At 38.4% G+C, this 17,728-nt stretch overlaps 1 protein-coding gene across 5 annotated transcripts in view; it reads right to left on the minus strand.

The window, feature by feature from the left end:
- The window catches only part of FARS2 (phenylalanyl-tRNA synthetase 2, mitochondrial), a 523,237-nt gene that overhangs the window by 392,021 nt on the left and 113,488 nt on the right, over positions 1–17,728 (minus strand). For all 5 annotated transcript variants that reach the window (XM_053602315.1, XM_053602317.1, XM_053602313.1 and 2 more), the window contains one exon: positions 12,487–13,119. In XM_053602315.1, the coding sequence (XP_053458290.1) occupies positions 12,487–13,098 (612 nt within the window). In that variant the 5' untranslated portion in view covers positions 13,099–13,119. The remainder of the gene's footprint in view (positions 1–12,486; positions 13,120–17,728) is intronic.

Raw genomic sequence — 17,728 nt, forward strand, 5'->3', positions numbered from 1 at the left:
AAAATGCATTCAACAAAGCCCCTCCACAAGAGTCTATTAAGAAAACCCAACAGCCACGTGGTGGAGAATAAAACCCTGTCACTCACTGAAAGATGGAAAAGTGATTTGGAGCAGAAAGCAGGAATAAAGAGACTACCTCTGGCTTACCACAAGAGTAACAGTGGGGAAGCTGGAAAGAGAAGCCCAAGAACAGGAGGGCTCCAAGGAACCATCTGGAAAGTGGGAGAGAATATCAAAGGGAACAAAAGTGAATTTTTCTAATGATAAATGAGAGCATTTCTCCTGACAAGGATAAACCACAAGGATGCCAAAGGAGCTATTCAAAGTGAAGGATATCCACTCCAGTAAGTTAAATCATTCCATGCGTGAGCACAAACTAGTGGAAACCATTACCACACCCCTATAGAAGGAAACGGTGAATGGCCATGACCATATTAAAAAAAGAAGCCGTGGTACGTGAACTTAATAGACATCTTAAGGAAGCACCATTTCAGTAATACATTGTGGTCATAATGATGGTAAAAGCTTGTTTCTCTGTATACTTTCACTCAACACTTTCATAAAAACATTTCCCTTTGTTCCTCTGTGAATATTCATGAATTAAATATTAACTATGTAATATTTATAATTTCCACAACTGTCTTCATTTATTAAGATCTAAAGTTGCGTATTTCATGGACCAGTATTTTTTTTTTTAAATTCAAGGGACAAAAATAAGGTAGGCAATCTGTTATTTTGCCCAAGTACAGGCTTATGCTTAAAATACTATCACCATCACCTCATGAAACAAACTGTATTTTAACATCCAAGATTTTAGCAAAGAAATCATCCCAAGACAAAGGAGAGCCCTTTAAAATAAATAAACATACCTTTATAAAACTTGCTACATCACTTTTGTATTTCCAGTATTTGTGTAAGATCAGCAAAAAACTTAGTCATGAATCAGGACTGGTTAATATACTCACGTTTGAGAACTACCGACCAGAAGGACAAGGAACAAAATACACACACGCATTCTTACACAAAATTTTAAAAAAGGAGAGGCATTTAGAAAATGTTTTTTTAAAATTAATAATGAAGAAAGAAATAGGAAGGGAGGGAGGCCCATCATTAATAATCATAAATTTGGGAGGAAGTATAGCCTGCATGTATTTGTACATGATAGAAAGAGCCTGGATAAAATTGACCCAGAGGATGCAATCGAAGGGGCATAAAGACAAACTCAGGAAGCAAAGGCTCTGCAGCCAAGGCTGGGGAATAAACTAGAGAACATCTGTCTCCCAGCGACCCTCAGGGAGCACATACACATCTGTCTCCCAGGGACTCTCCAGGAGCATATGCACACCGTACCTGTCTCCCAGCGACCCTCGGGGAGCACATACATGCTGTACCTGTCTCCCAGCGACCCTCAGGGAGCACATACACGCCATACCTATCTCCCAGGGACCCTCAGGGAGCACATACACACTGTGTACCTGATGAAACAGGACTAGGCGCCTTCAGGTACAAGAACAAACAGAGCTTGTCTGAGCGCTGGGTCCACATACGCATGCTTTAATTAAGATTTTAAAATCAGATTAAATAGATACAGGATTTATATGGGCTCCCTCTGCTGGGTCTTCCAAATATATGAAGTCTGCCATTCTTTGCAAAATAAACGCCTCAATAAATGTTTTAAATAAAATTAGGTTTGAAGCTATAGAATAGTGGTTCTCAAACTTTTTAGTCTCAATACTTCTAAAAATCATAACATTTTACATCAATGAAAAAGAATGATAGGATACCTCATCCGATTCATCCTCCTTCCACTTCACAGGAAATCACTACCCTGATTTTGGTATTTATCATTCCCAGATATTTTTTTCACCCCTCCTTACATATTTATCTAACTGAGTTGTATTTCTGTGTATAAAGAGAGAGGCAGAGACAGAGAGAGCACAGCAAGTACACAAGGACACATTCTTGGGCACAGTTTGAATACCCACCAAAACATCACTCACAATATGTTTGTTTCCTTGAGCATTTGTATTAAAACCTCATTTATGTTGACATAGGTACCTCTAGAAGAGATTATGATATTGCTACAAAGCATTTGCTATAAAAATAAAGCCCATTTTATGGATCCTCGCTCCTCCTGATGGACATTTGAGTCCTGGTCCATGACCAAGTTTCGCTGATCATACAAGAAAAAATGTCAGATGATGGAGTATACGATTTTTTATTTCATTGGAAATAACCAAATAACCCTCTAAAGTGGCAGTAACTATACACATTCCTAACAGAGGATATGAGATGTGTCGCTCTTCTAAACCTTTGGTATTAATGAAGCACCATTTCAGGATTATTAAATTTTAGCAATCTGATGGTTCTGAGATGATATTTGGCTATTTTAATTTATGTTTTCTTGTTTACTGATAAAGCTCATCCTTGTTTATTAGCCAATCATGTGTCTTCTTCTATCAATGTCTGGCAATTCTTCTTCAAATTATACATCGTACACATGAAAGTGAATAAGTACAGCATGTTTAAAGAATAATAAAAGCAGCCAGACAAGGTGGCTCACACATAATCCTAGCAATCTGGAAGGCCAAAGTGGATGGATTGCTTGAGCTCAGGAGTTCAAAACCAGCCTGAGCAAGAGCAAAACCACGTCTCTACTAAAAATAGAAAAACTAGGTGGGCATTATGGCAGGCTCCTCTAGTCCTAGCTACTCAGAAGGCTGAGACAGGAGAGAATGAAGTTGCTGTGAGCTATGATACCATGACACTCTGGCCAGGACACCAGAGTGAGATGCTATCTGAAAAAATAATTAATTAATTAATTAATTTTAAAAGCACAAAAACATATGCTCATCACTCACATCCATTTTCAGAAAAGAAAATAGTACCAAAAATCTGGAAGCCCCTTCATGCCCCTATCTGATCGTGTACCCTTTGTCACTCATCACAGAAATAAAAATAAAATTTTTTGTTCATTATTCCCTTGCTTCCCTTTACAACTACAAAGACATGAATCCCTAAATAACATACTGTCTAATTTTGCCTCCTTTCTGTGTAATCACACAATATAAGCTTCCACGGCTTTCTTTTCTTTCTTTTTTTTTTTTTTTTTTTGCAATTTTTGGCTGGGGCTGGGCTTGAACCCACCACCTCCAGTGTATGGGGCCAGCACCCTACTCCTTTGAGCCACAGGTGCCGCCCAGGCTTTCTTTTCTTGCTCAACAGTGCTGTTCATAGTCATTCCTGTTAATTCATATAGTTGTGATTACTCACTTTCACAGATCCATGACACTCACATATCTGCACGTAAATATACTATAATTCACTAGTCCAGTCTACTCGTGGCAGAAATTTGGTTTGTTTCAGTTTTGGGGCTAGTATCGATAATGCCAGGAACATTCTCATCGTCTCAGGATAGATGAGAGGCACGTATGAATGTCTCTGAAGTCTATATGCGAGAGTCGAGTTTCTGGTGTGGGTTTTGAGACTTCCCAGAGTGTCCCACATTTTGGCAAACACTTGGTATTGTTAGATGTTCTCCTACTGGATTATTTTTTTCATCCTGAGACTTTTTAAACATGATCGACATCAATCTTCTGTCGGTTACAGAGAAAGCAAACCTCTCTATCCAGCATGCATCTTATCTCTTACCTTTGTTTATGGAGCCTTTCATTTTGCAGAAGTTTTACCTTAATGTGGCCAACTTCAATACTTTTTCCTTAATGGATTTTTTTCTTATTTAAGGATTCTCACATTTGAGATACTATATTCTACCAAGATGATAATGATAATCTCCCATATTTTCTTCTGAAACTTATTAAAATGTCCCTTTCATGAAGAGATTGTTAATCCAACGAGAAATGAAATTTACATTTGTTGTAGGTCAAATTTTTTCCTATATAGATAATTGTCTCATAACAATTAATGCAGAATCCCCGCATCTCCCTACTTACTTAATATCAATTCTAGTTTACAGTAAGTACCAAAATATGAACAGAGCTATTTTCAAGTTCTATCAAAAAGTTGATTAACTTTGTGTCATTGCTAAACCATCTTAATAACTACAGAAGTATAAGTCTTACTACCTACTCAGGCACGTCCTCACACACTAATGCTCTTCCCATGAATAAAATCAGTCCTTCAACTTTTCCAAAATACTCAGTGGAAATTTTGATTAGAGTTGTACTGAAATTATAGATTTGATTGTGGAAGAATTGCTATCTGCATGATATTGTTTTCTTACCTATGACTCTACAAACTAGTAAATCTCTCTATTTCTCTGTTGCTATGTTTTAAAATAATATTTGATAATTTTATCCCTAAGTATCTTGACCATCTATGCAAGAAATTTTCAACAAAGCAGACACAAGCATGTACTGGGAAAGGATGCCTTATTCAATAAATTATGCTGGGAAAACTGGGTAACCACATGCAGAAGGATGAAACTAGATCCCTGTTTCTTACCATATCCAAAAATTAACTCAAGATAAATTAAAGACTTAAATGTAAAACTTGAAACCATACAAATTCTAGAAGAAAAAGTGGGTAAAACTCTTCTGGACATTGGTCTAAGCAAAGAATTTATGACTAGGACATCACAAGCAAACATAGCAATAACAAAAATAAATAAATAAATAATAGAGTAAATAACCTACACAATGAAAGAAAATATTTGCAAATATATATTTGATAAAGGGCTAATATACAGAATCTGTAAAGAATTCCAACAAATCAGCAAAAACAAAAAAAATACCTCTTCAAAAAGTGGGCAAAAAACAAGTTAGAATACTACTTAGTCATAAAAAGCAATGGAATAATGTCTTTTATAGCAATTTGGATGGAACTGGAGACCATTACCCTAAGTAAATTATCTCAGAAATAGATAAACAAACATCACATGTTCTCACCAAAGGAGGGCTATACTTATATCATCATAGAGTGTTGTAATAAATATCGAAAACTAGAAAGGGGAAGGTTTCTACTTAAGTGACCCTAATACCACACTAATAAAAGTCTCCCTATTGTGTACAATATACGCCACTCTGGTGATGGGTCTAGCATGTACTAGATGGGTCTAGCATGCTAAAATGGTATAATTGACATTGAAAACAAAGAAAGGAGAAGTTTTCACATAACTTGTCCCTAACAACAGAGGTATAAAAATCTACCTATCATGTACAATGTACAATATCCTGGTGATAGGTACACTGAAACCCCTGATTTCAGCATTACACATTCATCCATATAACAAAAAATACCTGGACCCCCCAAATCCATTGAAATAAAATTTTAAAATACGATGAAATGCCTAAAATTTTCTTTCTTATCTAATTTGAGTATTAACATGCCTAACATCATAAAATGAGCTTGATCTCTTTTTCTATTCTCTGAAAAAGACTGCACAGGTTTTTCAAAATTTGGTAAGAGCTCACTTATAAAATCATCTGGGACTGGCAGAAGAGAGGCTATTAATTTCAGAGTTAATTGCTTTCAGTTTTCTGCTGCCTGCGATGTATGCTTTTTTTTTTTTTTTTTTTAATTTTTTTTTTGTAGAGACAGAGTCTCACTGTACCGCCCTCGGTAGAGTGCCGTGGCGTCACACGGCTCACAGCAACCTCTAACTCGGGCTTACGTGATTCTCCTGCCTCAGCCTCCCGAGTAGCTGGGACTACAGGTGCCCGCCACAACGCCCGGCTATTTTTTTGTTGCAGTTTGGCTGGGGCTGGGTTTGAACCCGCCACCCTCGGTATATGGGGCCAGCGCCCTACTCACTGAGCCACAGGCACCGCCCCGATGTATGCTTTTATCTTTAATTCTTCCTGCCTTCTTCTTCTTTTTTGTAATCTTGATAGTTGTCTTTCTAATAAAAGCAAGGACCATTTCATAACTGTCTGCTGTCTTCTTACAGTCTTGGCTTCTAGTACATGCTAAGCCAATGTCTGCTAAGTGACTGACATACCCCAACGTCTTCCTTTATTTTTTTTTCTTTACCCAATATTAGGAAATTTTCAAACATGTACAAACATAGAAATCATGATGATTCCTTATGTATCCAACACCCAGCTTCAATAATTAATAATCATTAATCTTATGTCCATCTTGAAATGCCTAATCTACTTTCCCTGATTATTTTGAAAACGTCTCAGATACCACTGCATTCTGCACATGGCTATTTCAAAGGTATCTCTAAAAGAAAAGGAGTTTATAAAAATATAATACTATTATCACACCTAGTATAAGAAAAAGAAACTCCTTCATGGCAAATATACAGTTAGTGTTCAAATTTTCAGTTCTCTCAGATTTTATGGGTTTTTTTTTCCTTTAAAAATAGTGATAGGATTTACACATCGTGATCAATTGACTTCTCTTTCAATCTATGGGTGTCATTTCCATCCTTTTTATTTTTCTTCCAATGTATTTAAAGAAATTAGTCATTTATTCTGTAGAACAATGCTTCTCAAACTGTGGTAAAGGGACAGTTTAAAATTTCCAGTGGTCACAGACTGATACACAAGCCTACTGCCTATAAATATTATACAGATTGCACACACAGAAATCAGCAAGAGCATTTAAAAGTATCTGAACCTATATATGTACTGTTCAGCAATAGAAGCCCACTAATGTGCTTGAATATGATAGCATAAACATTTATACATACTTAGTATTGCTGAAACATTTCTAAGTACTTATGTTTGATTCCTCTATTTCATTCTGCAGATCCCACCTTGAGTAGCCCTGTTGTAGAATTTCCCACAGCCTGGATTTGACTTATTATAGCTCTGTATAGTTTCATACGCTGCTCTGGCCTCTGCACTTTCTGTAAATATGGTTGTTGGATCTAGAGACTTAGTCAAACTTGTGTATAAGTTTTTTGGAAAGACTTTGCAGTTGGTATTGCATCTTTCCATCAAGAGATGCGTAAGTCTGGTTGTCCCTCTTTTTGTGATGATAGTAGTTACTGATGAGCTGTGTTCATAGTCTTTCCCATCCACATCTCTCCAGTAAATTTAGTTGTGGGAAGTTTTTTCTTTGAGAGAATCCTAAGGAAGTTCTCCTTTTCTCAGGTACGTTGCATCCTTATACTACCTTGGTTTCCAACACAGTGGTGACTTCCCACCTACTTGTGAGGTTTTTAGAGAGACCTTGTCACCAAGTTGTTAGAGATGCTGTCTGTGAAATAGAACTATCTATTTGGTAAGATTTGGGGATATTCAAAAGCTACATAACCACCTCTCTTCTGTTTTAGAACTAAGTTGTTTTTAGCATCTTAAATTGAACAATTAAAGTCACTGATTTTCTATTTAAATTTTTAAAGTAAATGTATTTAATGTTAAATGTACCACAAGTACCCATTTAGTTTTATGCCATCAGTTTTACTTTTCTAATGTTAACTCTAATCATATGGATTAAATGGGGTCTTCCAAGTTTCTCCATAATAAAGCGAATTTTCCTATGCATCTGGTCAGTTGGAAGTAAGTATTTTCATTGGCAGTCAGTGATAAGTAATTTGTAATTTATTATTAATATTTTCCTTTAATCAATGAATCTATGGCTGTAAATTTTTAAGCTTCTAAGAATATAGAAAGTTTTTGCTATCCTTTCTTTTTTTTTAAGACAGAGTCTCACTCTGTCACCCTTAGTAGAGTGCCCTAATGTCATAGCTCACAGCAACTTCAAACTCTTAAGCTCAAGTGATTCTCTTGACTCAGCCTCCCGAGTAGCTGGGACTACAAGCACTCACCACATCACATGGCTATTTTTAGAGATGAGGTCTCGCTCTTCCTCAGGCTTTCCAATTCCTGAGCTCAAGCAATCCACCTGCCTCTGCCTCCCAGAGTGCTAGGGTTATAGATGTGAGCCACCGCACCTGGCCTTTATTATTCTTTCACATTGCTTTACACATAAATAACACTGTAGTCAGGCAAGCATAGGTCTATTTATGTTATTGATTCTTTGATATTTGTTTAAACTTCAACTGCCAGCAACTAATGGAAGTTAAGTTAAACATTCCATGTGACTTATACTTCTAACCTTTAGGTATAGAATTTTGTGTATGTCTGTATATGTAAGCCTGCCTACCCACACAAATACATATATATGCATGTATGTTGACATGGCTATCAAATTTTAAAAATAAATATGAATTAATTTTCTTAATCATGTTTTCCAGATTATCTATATCTTTCCTTATTTTGTCTGCTCAATCCACTGGCTTCTGATTGAAGTCACTTAATATCTTCTATCACGCTTATGAATTTATACAACTTAAAGTTTAATTCTTCAGTTTTGCTTTATGTATTAAGGCTATGATGCTGAATACATAAACATTTTTAATTTGTAAGACTTCTTGGCTGATGTATAATCGCTCTATATTTCTATTTATCATTTTTCTATAAATTCTACCTTATCCAATATTAATATTGCTGTACCAACTTTCTTCTGTGCTTGATATATCATTTTCCTGTCCTTTATTTTCAACCGCTGGTGTGGTTTTGTCTCAGGTTTCTCTCAGTGAAAAATGTCCAATCTAATAACGTATGCCTATAGTTAGTAAATTTAACCCATTTAAATTTATGAATACTGATTTATTTGGACTTAGATCTATACTTTTAAGGTGATGTTTCTATTTACCACACTTTATTCCCTTTTTTCCTGACTTTTGTTAAATTGAGATCATTTTATACATTCTTACTTTTATACTCCATCAGTGTGGAATGTATACATTGCATTGTAATCTAATCAATACAATTCAATAAAATCTGAAGTTACTCAGTATTTCCAGCCTTTCTTCACATATGATAAGAACCTTAGCACTTTTTTTTTTTTGTAGAGACAGAGTCTCACTGTACCGCCCTCGGGTAGAGTGCCGTGGCATCACATGGCTCACAGCAACCTCCAACTCCTGGGCTTAAGCGATTCTCTTGCCTCAGCCTCCCGAGCAGCTGGGACTACAGGCGCCCGCCACAACGCCCGGCTATTTTTTGGTTGCAGTTTGGCCGGGGCTGGGCTTGAACCCGCCACCCTCGGCATATGGGGCCGGCGCCCTACTCACTGAGCCACAGGCGGCGCCCTACCTTAGCACTTTTTAATCGCTTATTTATTGCCCCTTCCAGTTTGTTATTGTTGGTGAGAGTACATTTAAAAGGGTCTAAAGATATCCAATCTTTTTTTTTCTGCTACATATTAGAAGAACTGTCTTGGGCTACACATTAAATACACAAATATTAATGAAAGCTGACGAGCAAAAGAAAAGGTCTGCGCATATTTCTCGTGATCTCCAACACCACAGGTAAGCGAAATAGTCCTCAAATAATCTGCATGTGGCCTGTAGGCCACAGGTTGGACACCCCTGAACATACTGTTGCTGTTTATCCATTTCTATGCTTATCATTATTTTTCTTATCCTGTACCTCAGCATTCACTTTTCTACTTGCTGATATACCCTGACAGTGATAAAACAATAATTTAAAAGATTAAATGTAAACACAAAAGAGGTAAAGTGTCCATTTTTTAATGCTGCATAGTATTCTATGCCTCTTTTATGTTTACATGGATGGAGCTGAAAAATATTCCTCTTAGTAAAGTATCTCAGGAATGGGAAAAAAAGTATCCAATGTACTCAGTACTACTGAAACCAATTTATAATCACTCACATGAAAAATGAAACACAACTTTAGCCTAGGATGTAGGAGGGAAGGGGAGGGAGAGGGGAGGGAGAGGGGAAGGGAGAGGGGTGAGTCGATAGAGGGAGGATTAGTAGGGGGAACCATACCTATGGAGCACTTTGCAAGCACAAGTTGGATTTATCAGGTGTAGAACACAAATGTCTTAATGCTGTAATTGGATAAATGAGGTGAAAGCTATGTTGATTAGTAGGATGTAAGCTCTCCAATTTGTACAAATAATCAACACATTGAATCCCATAATGGCATAAATGTATTTATCATCTATGTACACATGACTTAATAAAAAAAAACTTGAAAAAAAAGATTATATGACAGGAAAACTTTAAAAGATGATAATATTTTCTAAATTACATCTATAGCATTATTTCAACTATCTAAACAATCCTATTCATAGAGGAATAAACGAAAAGAAGAAAAAAACATTTTCTTAAGAGTTAAGATTAGGTCAACCTTCATACCAACATTTTATCCATTCATTTATTTACTTATTTAGAGACAGTGGCTCACTCTATCGCCCTTGGTAGAGTGCCATGGCATCATCATAGCTCACAGCAACCTCAATCTCTTGGGGTCAGGTTATCCTCTTACCTCAGCCTCCTGAGTTGCTGGGACTGTAGGCACCCACCAGGACACCCAGCCAGTTTTTTCTATTTTTAGTAGAAATAGAGTCTCCCCATTGCTCAGGTTGGTCTCAAATTCCTGAGCTCAAGCAATCCACCCACCTTGGCCTCCCAGAGTGCTAGGATTACAGGCGTGAGCCACCATCCTCAATCAGTACCAACACTTTAGTTGAGACCAGAAATTCAGAAAACACTACCATTTCTCCTCTCCCACACTATTCTTGGAACAAAAGCTCCCCTTGGGTCATAAGCAGTTCCTATTTACAAAACAGTTCCATGAAAATAAGCTGAATACAGTAAAATAAACAATAAATTCAGAAAACCTAGTCCAGTTTTATCCCCACTACTAACTGGTTAGACAACCTTGGATAAGTCAGTAAGCCCCAGATTCTGCATGGTTGAAGTGGAAATAATCTAACTCATAAAGTTTTCATTAAGGGGAATAAATGAAACAATGAACATGGACACACCTTATCATGTAAGATTAGATACACAGCTGCATGTGTGCATAGACTTTTAAATTATAAGGCAGAAAACACAATAACATCGGGAGACTAGATTAGCCATTTGTGTTAACCACTAAATTGGACTAGACTCAAAACAAAATGAAACAGATAAGGGATGATTCCCTACCCACTTCCCATCAGCCACCTTCTGTGGCAGCCTTGACTTTCCTTCACTTAAAATGCTAGATTCATCCATCTAACAGCCTTCATAGCCTCTTTCACGGCATGCAGGCCTACAGATCAGTGTGCAGGCCTACAGATCAGCGTGCACGTACCTTTCTTAATCTTCAATGAATTCAACTGGGCTGAGCATTTATCCGCTGCCATGACCTGGATATCACTTTACTGGCATTATGTCTCTTCTTGCACATTAATTTTAAGAGACAGTCTAGCGCTTGATCATGTATCAATAATATTTCCCAGACTTTGACCCATCTTTGTTCATCTTGCTTTATTTTCCTAATAAACCTATATCCTTACTAGTAGTAATTATTTCTAACTTAGAAAACAGTCATTCCATGAGTAAGAATATTCACCTAAGCTCTCTTGAGATGCAGCATGGATGGCATTTTTGTGTAAGGCTACTCTATTATTGTGTTATCATAGAGTCACAGGATAATAGTACATCCTAAAGCAAACAGAATGAAGAGAATGGGAGGACAATCTTGTTCAGTTGTCTCCTACTACAGGACTTATTTAATACAGTAAAACAAGTGTCACTTATTACTCTAAGGACCTATACTACTTGTTTTTATATTATCAAGCCATTTAGCTTGTGTTTGCAGAAGGAAGTTTTGTGATGATAGTAATTCCTCCTGTTCCAATGAACATGTTTAGAAGACTTGCTAAAGAAGTAAAGTAAAATACCTCCTGTGCCTGGTTTAATGCCATTTGTTTCTGATGTAAAAACAGAGATGGGATTAAAAATACTGTGTATGCATGAGGGAAGAGTAGTATTGCAACTTTTTAGGAAATGGAATCAAGCTCTGGGGATTTTCATAATTTACCAAAAAAAAAGATGCACATAATATATTGGATCTAATTATATGAAAGATGCAAAGATTCGCGTGTGTTTGAGAATGGCCAGAGTATCAGATTCCCTGATTAAAAAGGCTCTATACATCTAAACTTAGACTTCAAGAACAGTAACAATTGAGACATCCCATATAAGCCTGCAAAGCAGGGGAAGGTGAGGAAGAGCTTAGGGACAAGAACACAGTTTACAGTCCAAGCCAATAAATCGGCAGTCTCCCAAGGTATATAAGAAATTCATTAATCTCTAACAGCATGAAAACATAATTAACTTCTGCTAAGTGAGAACTGGAATAAGCTGACCACAGGTTTCAGTATTGCCTCTTCAGCTATCCTGAAATAAGGGTGAATTTGAGCCACATTCATGAGAAGTGACCCAAAAAAAGGTCAGCACTGAGAGAAAGGTTAAGGACAGACGATTGAAAACAAGGGCCTGCTGATTTCTGTAGTTACTAACACAACAAATCAATCAAAAAATACTAAAGCAGGCCTGTACAAAGGACATCATTAAAGATGGATTCACCAAAGCAAAATAAGTTCAAGTAAGGATGACTATATCCGCTTCGCTAAGATAAACTTTAGTGACCTGAACCCAAAACTTCCTTGATGTCCTTCAGCTGAGAGAAATGTCTGACGACTCACCTCGTGCTTGGAGAAGAGCCGGACAGCTTCCAGCTGGTGGAAAACAGGGTAGTGCTGGGCGTCAATCTGGTCGCGCCTGTAGACATCGCCCACCACCAGGAAGGCGTCCAGGCCTGCGTGCAGCAAGTCCCACTGATGTGCTGACGTGTGCGCTCTCAGCATGTGGGTCTGATTTAGGTAATAGTTGTCCCCCTTCTTCCTACTGGGGTGGTCAACTGGGATGAGCAGGCTGTCAAAGTTCTGCCAGGTAGTAACCACTGGAGAAAGGTTGTCGTAGACTGAGAAAAGTGGAGTCCCGAAGCGGCCCACGTAGTGCTTGTAAAAGTGCTCCTTCACCCTCTCCTTGATCAGCCACAGAGGGTGGTGCTGCTGGTTGTGCAGATTCCTGCCTACCTTGGAGAGGACCTTCCGGCTGAGATTGGTGTGGTCATCCTGAGGGTAGGACTTGCCCAGCAGCTCCACCACACCTCCAGGAGCTCCTGGAGCAGCAAGATCAGAAGCAGCAGGCCTCCAGCCCCAGGTCTGATGCTGACGGCCTCGGGACACGTGACTGGCCTTGCTCACCAGGTAGACACAGGCACAGGAGACTCTCCTGAGGGCTGAAGCAACCATTATAGAGACTTCTCGCAGATTCTGGAGAGAGCACACAGGCAAAGCACAAGTCAAGTTTCACTCTGTGGAAAACAAATACTTCCTCTGTATCTCCCAGAAACTCCCCACTGTCCTACTGAGATATGTGTTTCTCCCACCACCACCTCCACATAGCTGGAAGATACAATTTCAAAAATCTGCCGACAGAGGCTTCGTGTTTACTAAATGAAATTGAAAGATGCTTGAAAGTCACTTTTTGGTCCCTAATGTCTAATCGTCCTTCCTTTGTAATTTAGATTCTTGGCGTTGTATAAAAAGTCCTTTATCACACTGCTTGGAACTCCTGATGTGGAACAAAACTTTAAATGTGACAACTTCTACACTCTAAAACCAAAAAACATTAGAGAGATAACCTAAAATACAGGACTTGTTTGGACCCCAGTAAGGGCCTCTGACGGATAATAAAAGAGAAGATATTTTCAATAGGCATCCTTTCTTTACATTTTGGCTTTTGTCCTCGTAACTATCGAGTTCTGCTTATCCTTGGCAGAGCATGACTTCTAGATTAATTCACTAGATCACAGAATGACATTGATAATACTCTTTAAAAAAACATTTTGAATAAAATACACCATTTTAGGTGGTGGTTATCTTTAATATTTAAAAAATTAAAAATAGAAAACTTAAGGAAATGTGATAGAAAGTGACAGACTATATCAACAGACGGCTGACACTATTTTTACAAATATAAATCTTTCCTATCTTGACATCTGGTCATTGTCATTTAAACTTAATAGCATTGTAGCATCCTCTCAATTACGTCTTTGTTTTGTAAAATCGCAAATTTCTAGTGCACTCCCGAAACAGACCAGGCACAGGATTATGCTTCCTGGGGAAAGAACAGAAGACAGAACACTGACCCAGTGTTTTTTTAAAAAGAAAAACTGCCTAGAATTTAATAAGATCACCAAATTTCACAAATGAAAGTCACCTCAGCTAGTAACTAGATCACCTCAGTAATAGTCTACACCATTCCTGTCACAAATGAGGTGACCCAGGCTCAGGTATAGCAGACCAAACTCAAAGCTTAGTAGTAAAGAGTCAAGACAACAGCAAAGGATTCCAGACCACTCACGCAGCGTTCCTCCACACTAATGCAAAAGCCAGTCTTAAAATCACTGAGCAGTCTCAGTAATCAGTCACTACACGTCAAATCCTAATGTTCGTACATAATTTAAGTTCACAAACTTAAATCCCACAAATCCATCTTCTAAAATTTGGAATTTTTTTCTATTAGGCTAACTTTGAAGCATACCACTATATGGTTATTTTACTTCAAGGCCACACAACCATACCAAGAAAATACATAATTTCATGACATTAAGATGTTAGAAGAGAATTCTATTGTTCCAAGTGACCATCAGAAGTGTAGCTACTTTGTACCTGAGCAGCACGATTCACTTGATTCAAAATTAGGAACTGAGGATATCTAGCTCCAAGTTAAACTGTACTGTGTGTGACTGTTTCTGACAAGCCTGTGCACAGCCCTATTGTCTGAGATTGTCATCACGTGAGAAGTTTCCAAAGACACGTAGGAACTCTCTGGATTTATTCACTTATGGAGCTATTTTGTCAGAGCTGCTTCAAAAGAACTTTTGGCTGAGCTGCAACTGGAACACATCTTCCCATCTCCATTGTTCAGTGGTTTGTCGCTGCAGTGGATCTGAACGTTAAATATGCTTGTACAGCCTGCCTTACACATCACAGCACAAAGTCATACTGCTGGGTTGTTAGCTACCCAATTCAGCACCCTCAACAAAACACAAGAAAGCATTTCTTCCTTCCAAAGACATATGCTGTTATACCAAGTTCAGAATTGTTCTGGGAAGGGTGCTTTGATGCAGTTATCTGTGGACTGCTGACTACTCTTGCTTCCTGGTTTCTAGCTCCTCACACTCAAAGTCCCTTTTAGCCTTTGTTCCCACAGATGTGCCCCATCCTCATGTCCCTTCCTTGTTCTCACACAATCCCCAGTGCACCCATCCAAGTTTATTTTTCCTGTCCCTGTTTTCAGGTCCTTTGGTCTCTCAGCTCAGCCCTGCTTATATTCTCCACTGTTGTTCTCCGCCCCCTCAAACCAGTACCTATCCTTTCTTTTGTCATCTTTTACAGAGAGAGATAAATGACACGGATAGCTTTCTCACACCTACCTAAGGAGCAAATCCCTTTCCTTCTGCCTTTCTTTTTTTTTAGAGACAGAGTCTCACTTTATCACCCTCGGTAGAGTGCCATGGCGTCACAGCTCACAGCGACCTCCAGCTCCTGGGCTTAGGTGATTCTCTTGCCTCATCCTCTTGAGTCGCTGGGACTACAGGCACCCGCCACAACACCCAGCTTTTTTTTTTGTTGTTGCAGTTTGACCCGGGCTGGGTTTGAACCTGTCACCCTCGGTATATAGAGCCGGCACCCTACCCACTGAGCCACAGGCGCTGCCCCCCCTCAGCCTTTCTTATTGTCAAATTTCACTATAAGAAACACTTCATCTGGAGATATATAAAAATCCCAGGAAGATAACACTAGTAACAGTCATATGCCTATGGGACAGTGTTCCTCCATTTCAACCTTTCAACAACTCTGTGAGGTATTACTATTATCACAATTTTATTGCCAAGGAAAATAAAGCTCAAACAGATCATGTAACTTGCACCATTTCATATGCCAAGCCATGAGATAAAGATCAGACCCTTAAGTACAGTTGACCCTTGAACAATATAGGTTTGAACAGTGAAGATCTACTCATATGCAGCTTTTTTTCAAAATACATTGCCCTGGCTCAGTGCCTGTAGCTCAAGCGGCTAAGGTACCAGACACATACACCTGAGCTGGTGGGTTCGAATCCAGCCTGGGCTCGCCGAACAACAATGACGGCTGCAACCAAAAAATAGCTGGGCATTGTGGCGGGCGCCTGTAGTCCCAGCTACTTGGGAGGCTGAGGCAAGAGGATCGCTTAAGCCCAAGAGTTTGAGGTTGCTGTGAGCAGTGATGCCATGGCACTTTACCCAGGGCAAAAGCTTGAGACTCTGTCTCAAAATAAAAAATTAAATAAATAAATAAGTTGCCCCGAGTGTGCCTGCCCCTGCGGCCACCCCTTCCACCTCTACTTCTTCTGCCTCTGCCCCCCAAGACAGCAAGGCCACCCCTCCTCTTCTTCTCCTCCTTAGCCCATACAACATGAAGACGATGGGGATAAAGGCCTTTACGATGATCCGCTTCCACTTCATGAATAGTAGATACTACTTTTGTCCCTTATGATTTTAATGACATTTTCTTTTCTACAGGATGTAATACAGATACTATACAAACTATATTGACTATTTGTGTTATCAATAAGGTTTACGCTCAAAGTAGTTAAATTTGGGGGGAACCAAAAGTTATATAAGGATTTTTAACTAATGGGGGGGTCAGCATCCCAACCTCTAAGTTGTTCAAGAGTCATCTGTATTTCTCAAAGATCCAAGACTGTTAAAATCAAATTATCTCTCTTCAATCACCTTCCTTAATTTCTCTTTTATCTGAGTAATTTAGATTACACATCAATGCATTTCAAATGCAGAAATGAATGCATGAATAAATAAATTGAATAAAATACATTAGCTTATGTGGTGAAAACGAAATAAACATTTAACTACAGACTCAAGGACCAAGTCTGTCCACGGCCTGTTTTTATTTTATAAATGAAGTTCGAGGGGACGCAGTAATAATCATTGGCTTACTTACCATCTGTGGTGGCTTTCTCACTACAAAAGCAGGAATGGATGGTTTCCACAGAATGTCTGGCCCATAAAGTCTAGAATACTCACTATCTGGTCCTTTATGAAAAAGGTTTGCTGAGCCCTGCTTCAGTTTAACCCACTGAAAATGTCTTCTATGCTATTAATAAAACCATCATAGTCATAAATATATGTAGATTGTAGAGCCACACAAAGTAGCAAAAGTACTAATAGGAATATGATGGATTTGAAGTATATATAATACAATAGGCAATAGGCACCAGACTTTGCAGAGACACCCAAATGGGATCTGATCCTAAACAGACCTCCTAGAAGCTGTATATCATCCTCTGGACCTAAAGTAATGCCTACCTCATAGTCAAAGATTAAACTATACCCTGTTCATAGGATATTTAACTCACTGCCAAGTTAGTAGGTAACAAGATGAGTTAAGTTAAGAGTTAAAAGTTGCCCAGAGATTTCTAGAGACCAGGTAGCAGAAAATAAAGTTATTCCCTGAGATACGGAACTCGGACTATCTATTTATTTGCTTGTTTGTTCAGATCATTTTCTCTGTGCGTGTGGTTGCAGGAGGAAACCTGCATAAGTAAGGCATAAGTAAGTAAAGTATGGATGAGATAGCCATGTTATAATTTCTATGAGACAGACAATTCAGGGTATAGTTTGGAAATGAGGTAAGAGGTTAGCTCCAGACATGTAGAGCTTGGAAGAAATTTGTATAGAGGTAAGAGTTAATGTCACATGGGTCTAAGAATGCATAGTAGGAAAGATAAAAGAAAAAAAAGAAACGGGTGAAAGAGCATTTGGAAATTACTACCATTAAGACAAGAGTATATAAACAGTGACACAGATCATGTTAC

The sequence above is a fragment of the Nycticebus coucang genome, chromosome 9 (assembly GCF_027406575.1).
Source record: "Nycticebus coucang isolate mNycCou1 chromosome 9, mNycCou1.pri, whole genome shotgun sequence".
Classification (NCBI taxonomy): domain Eukaryota; kingdom Metazoa; phylum Chordata; class Mammalia; order Primates; family Lorisidae; genus Nycticebus; species Nycticebus coucang.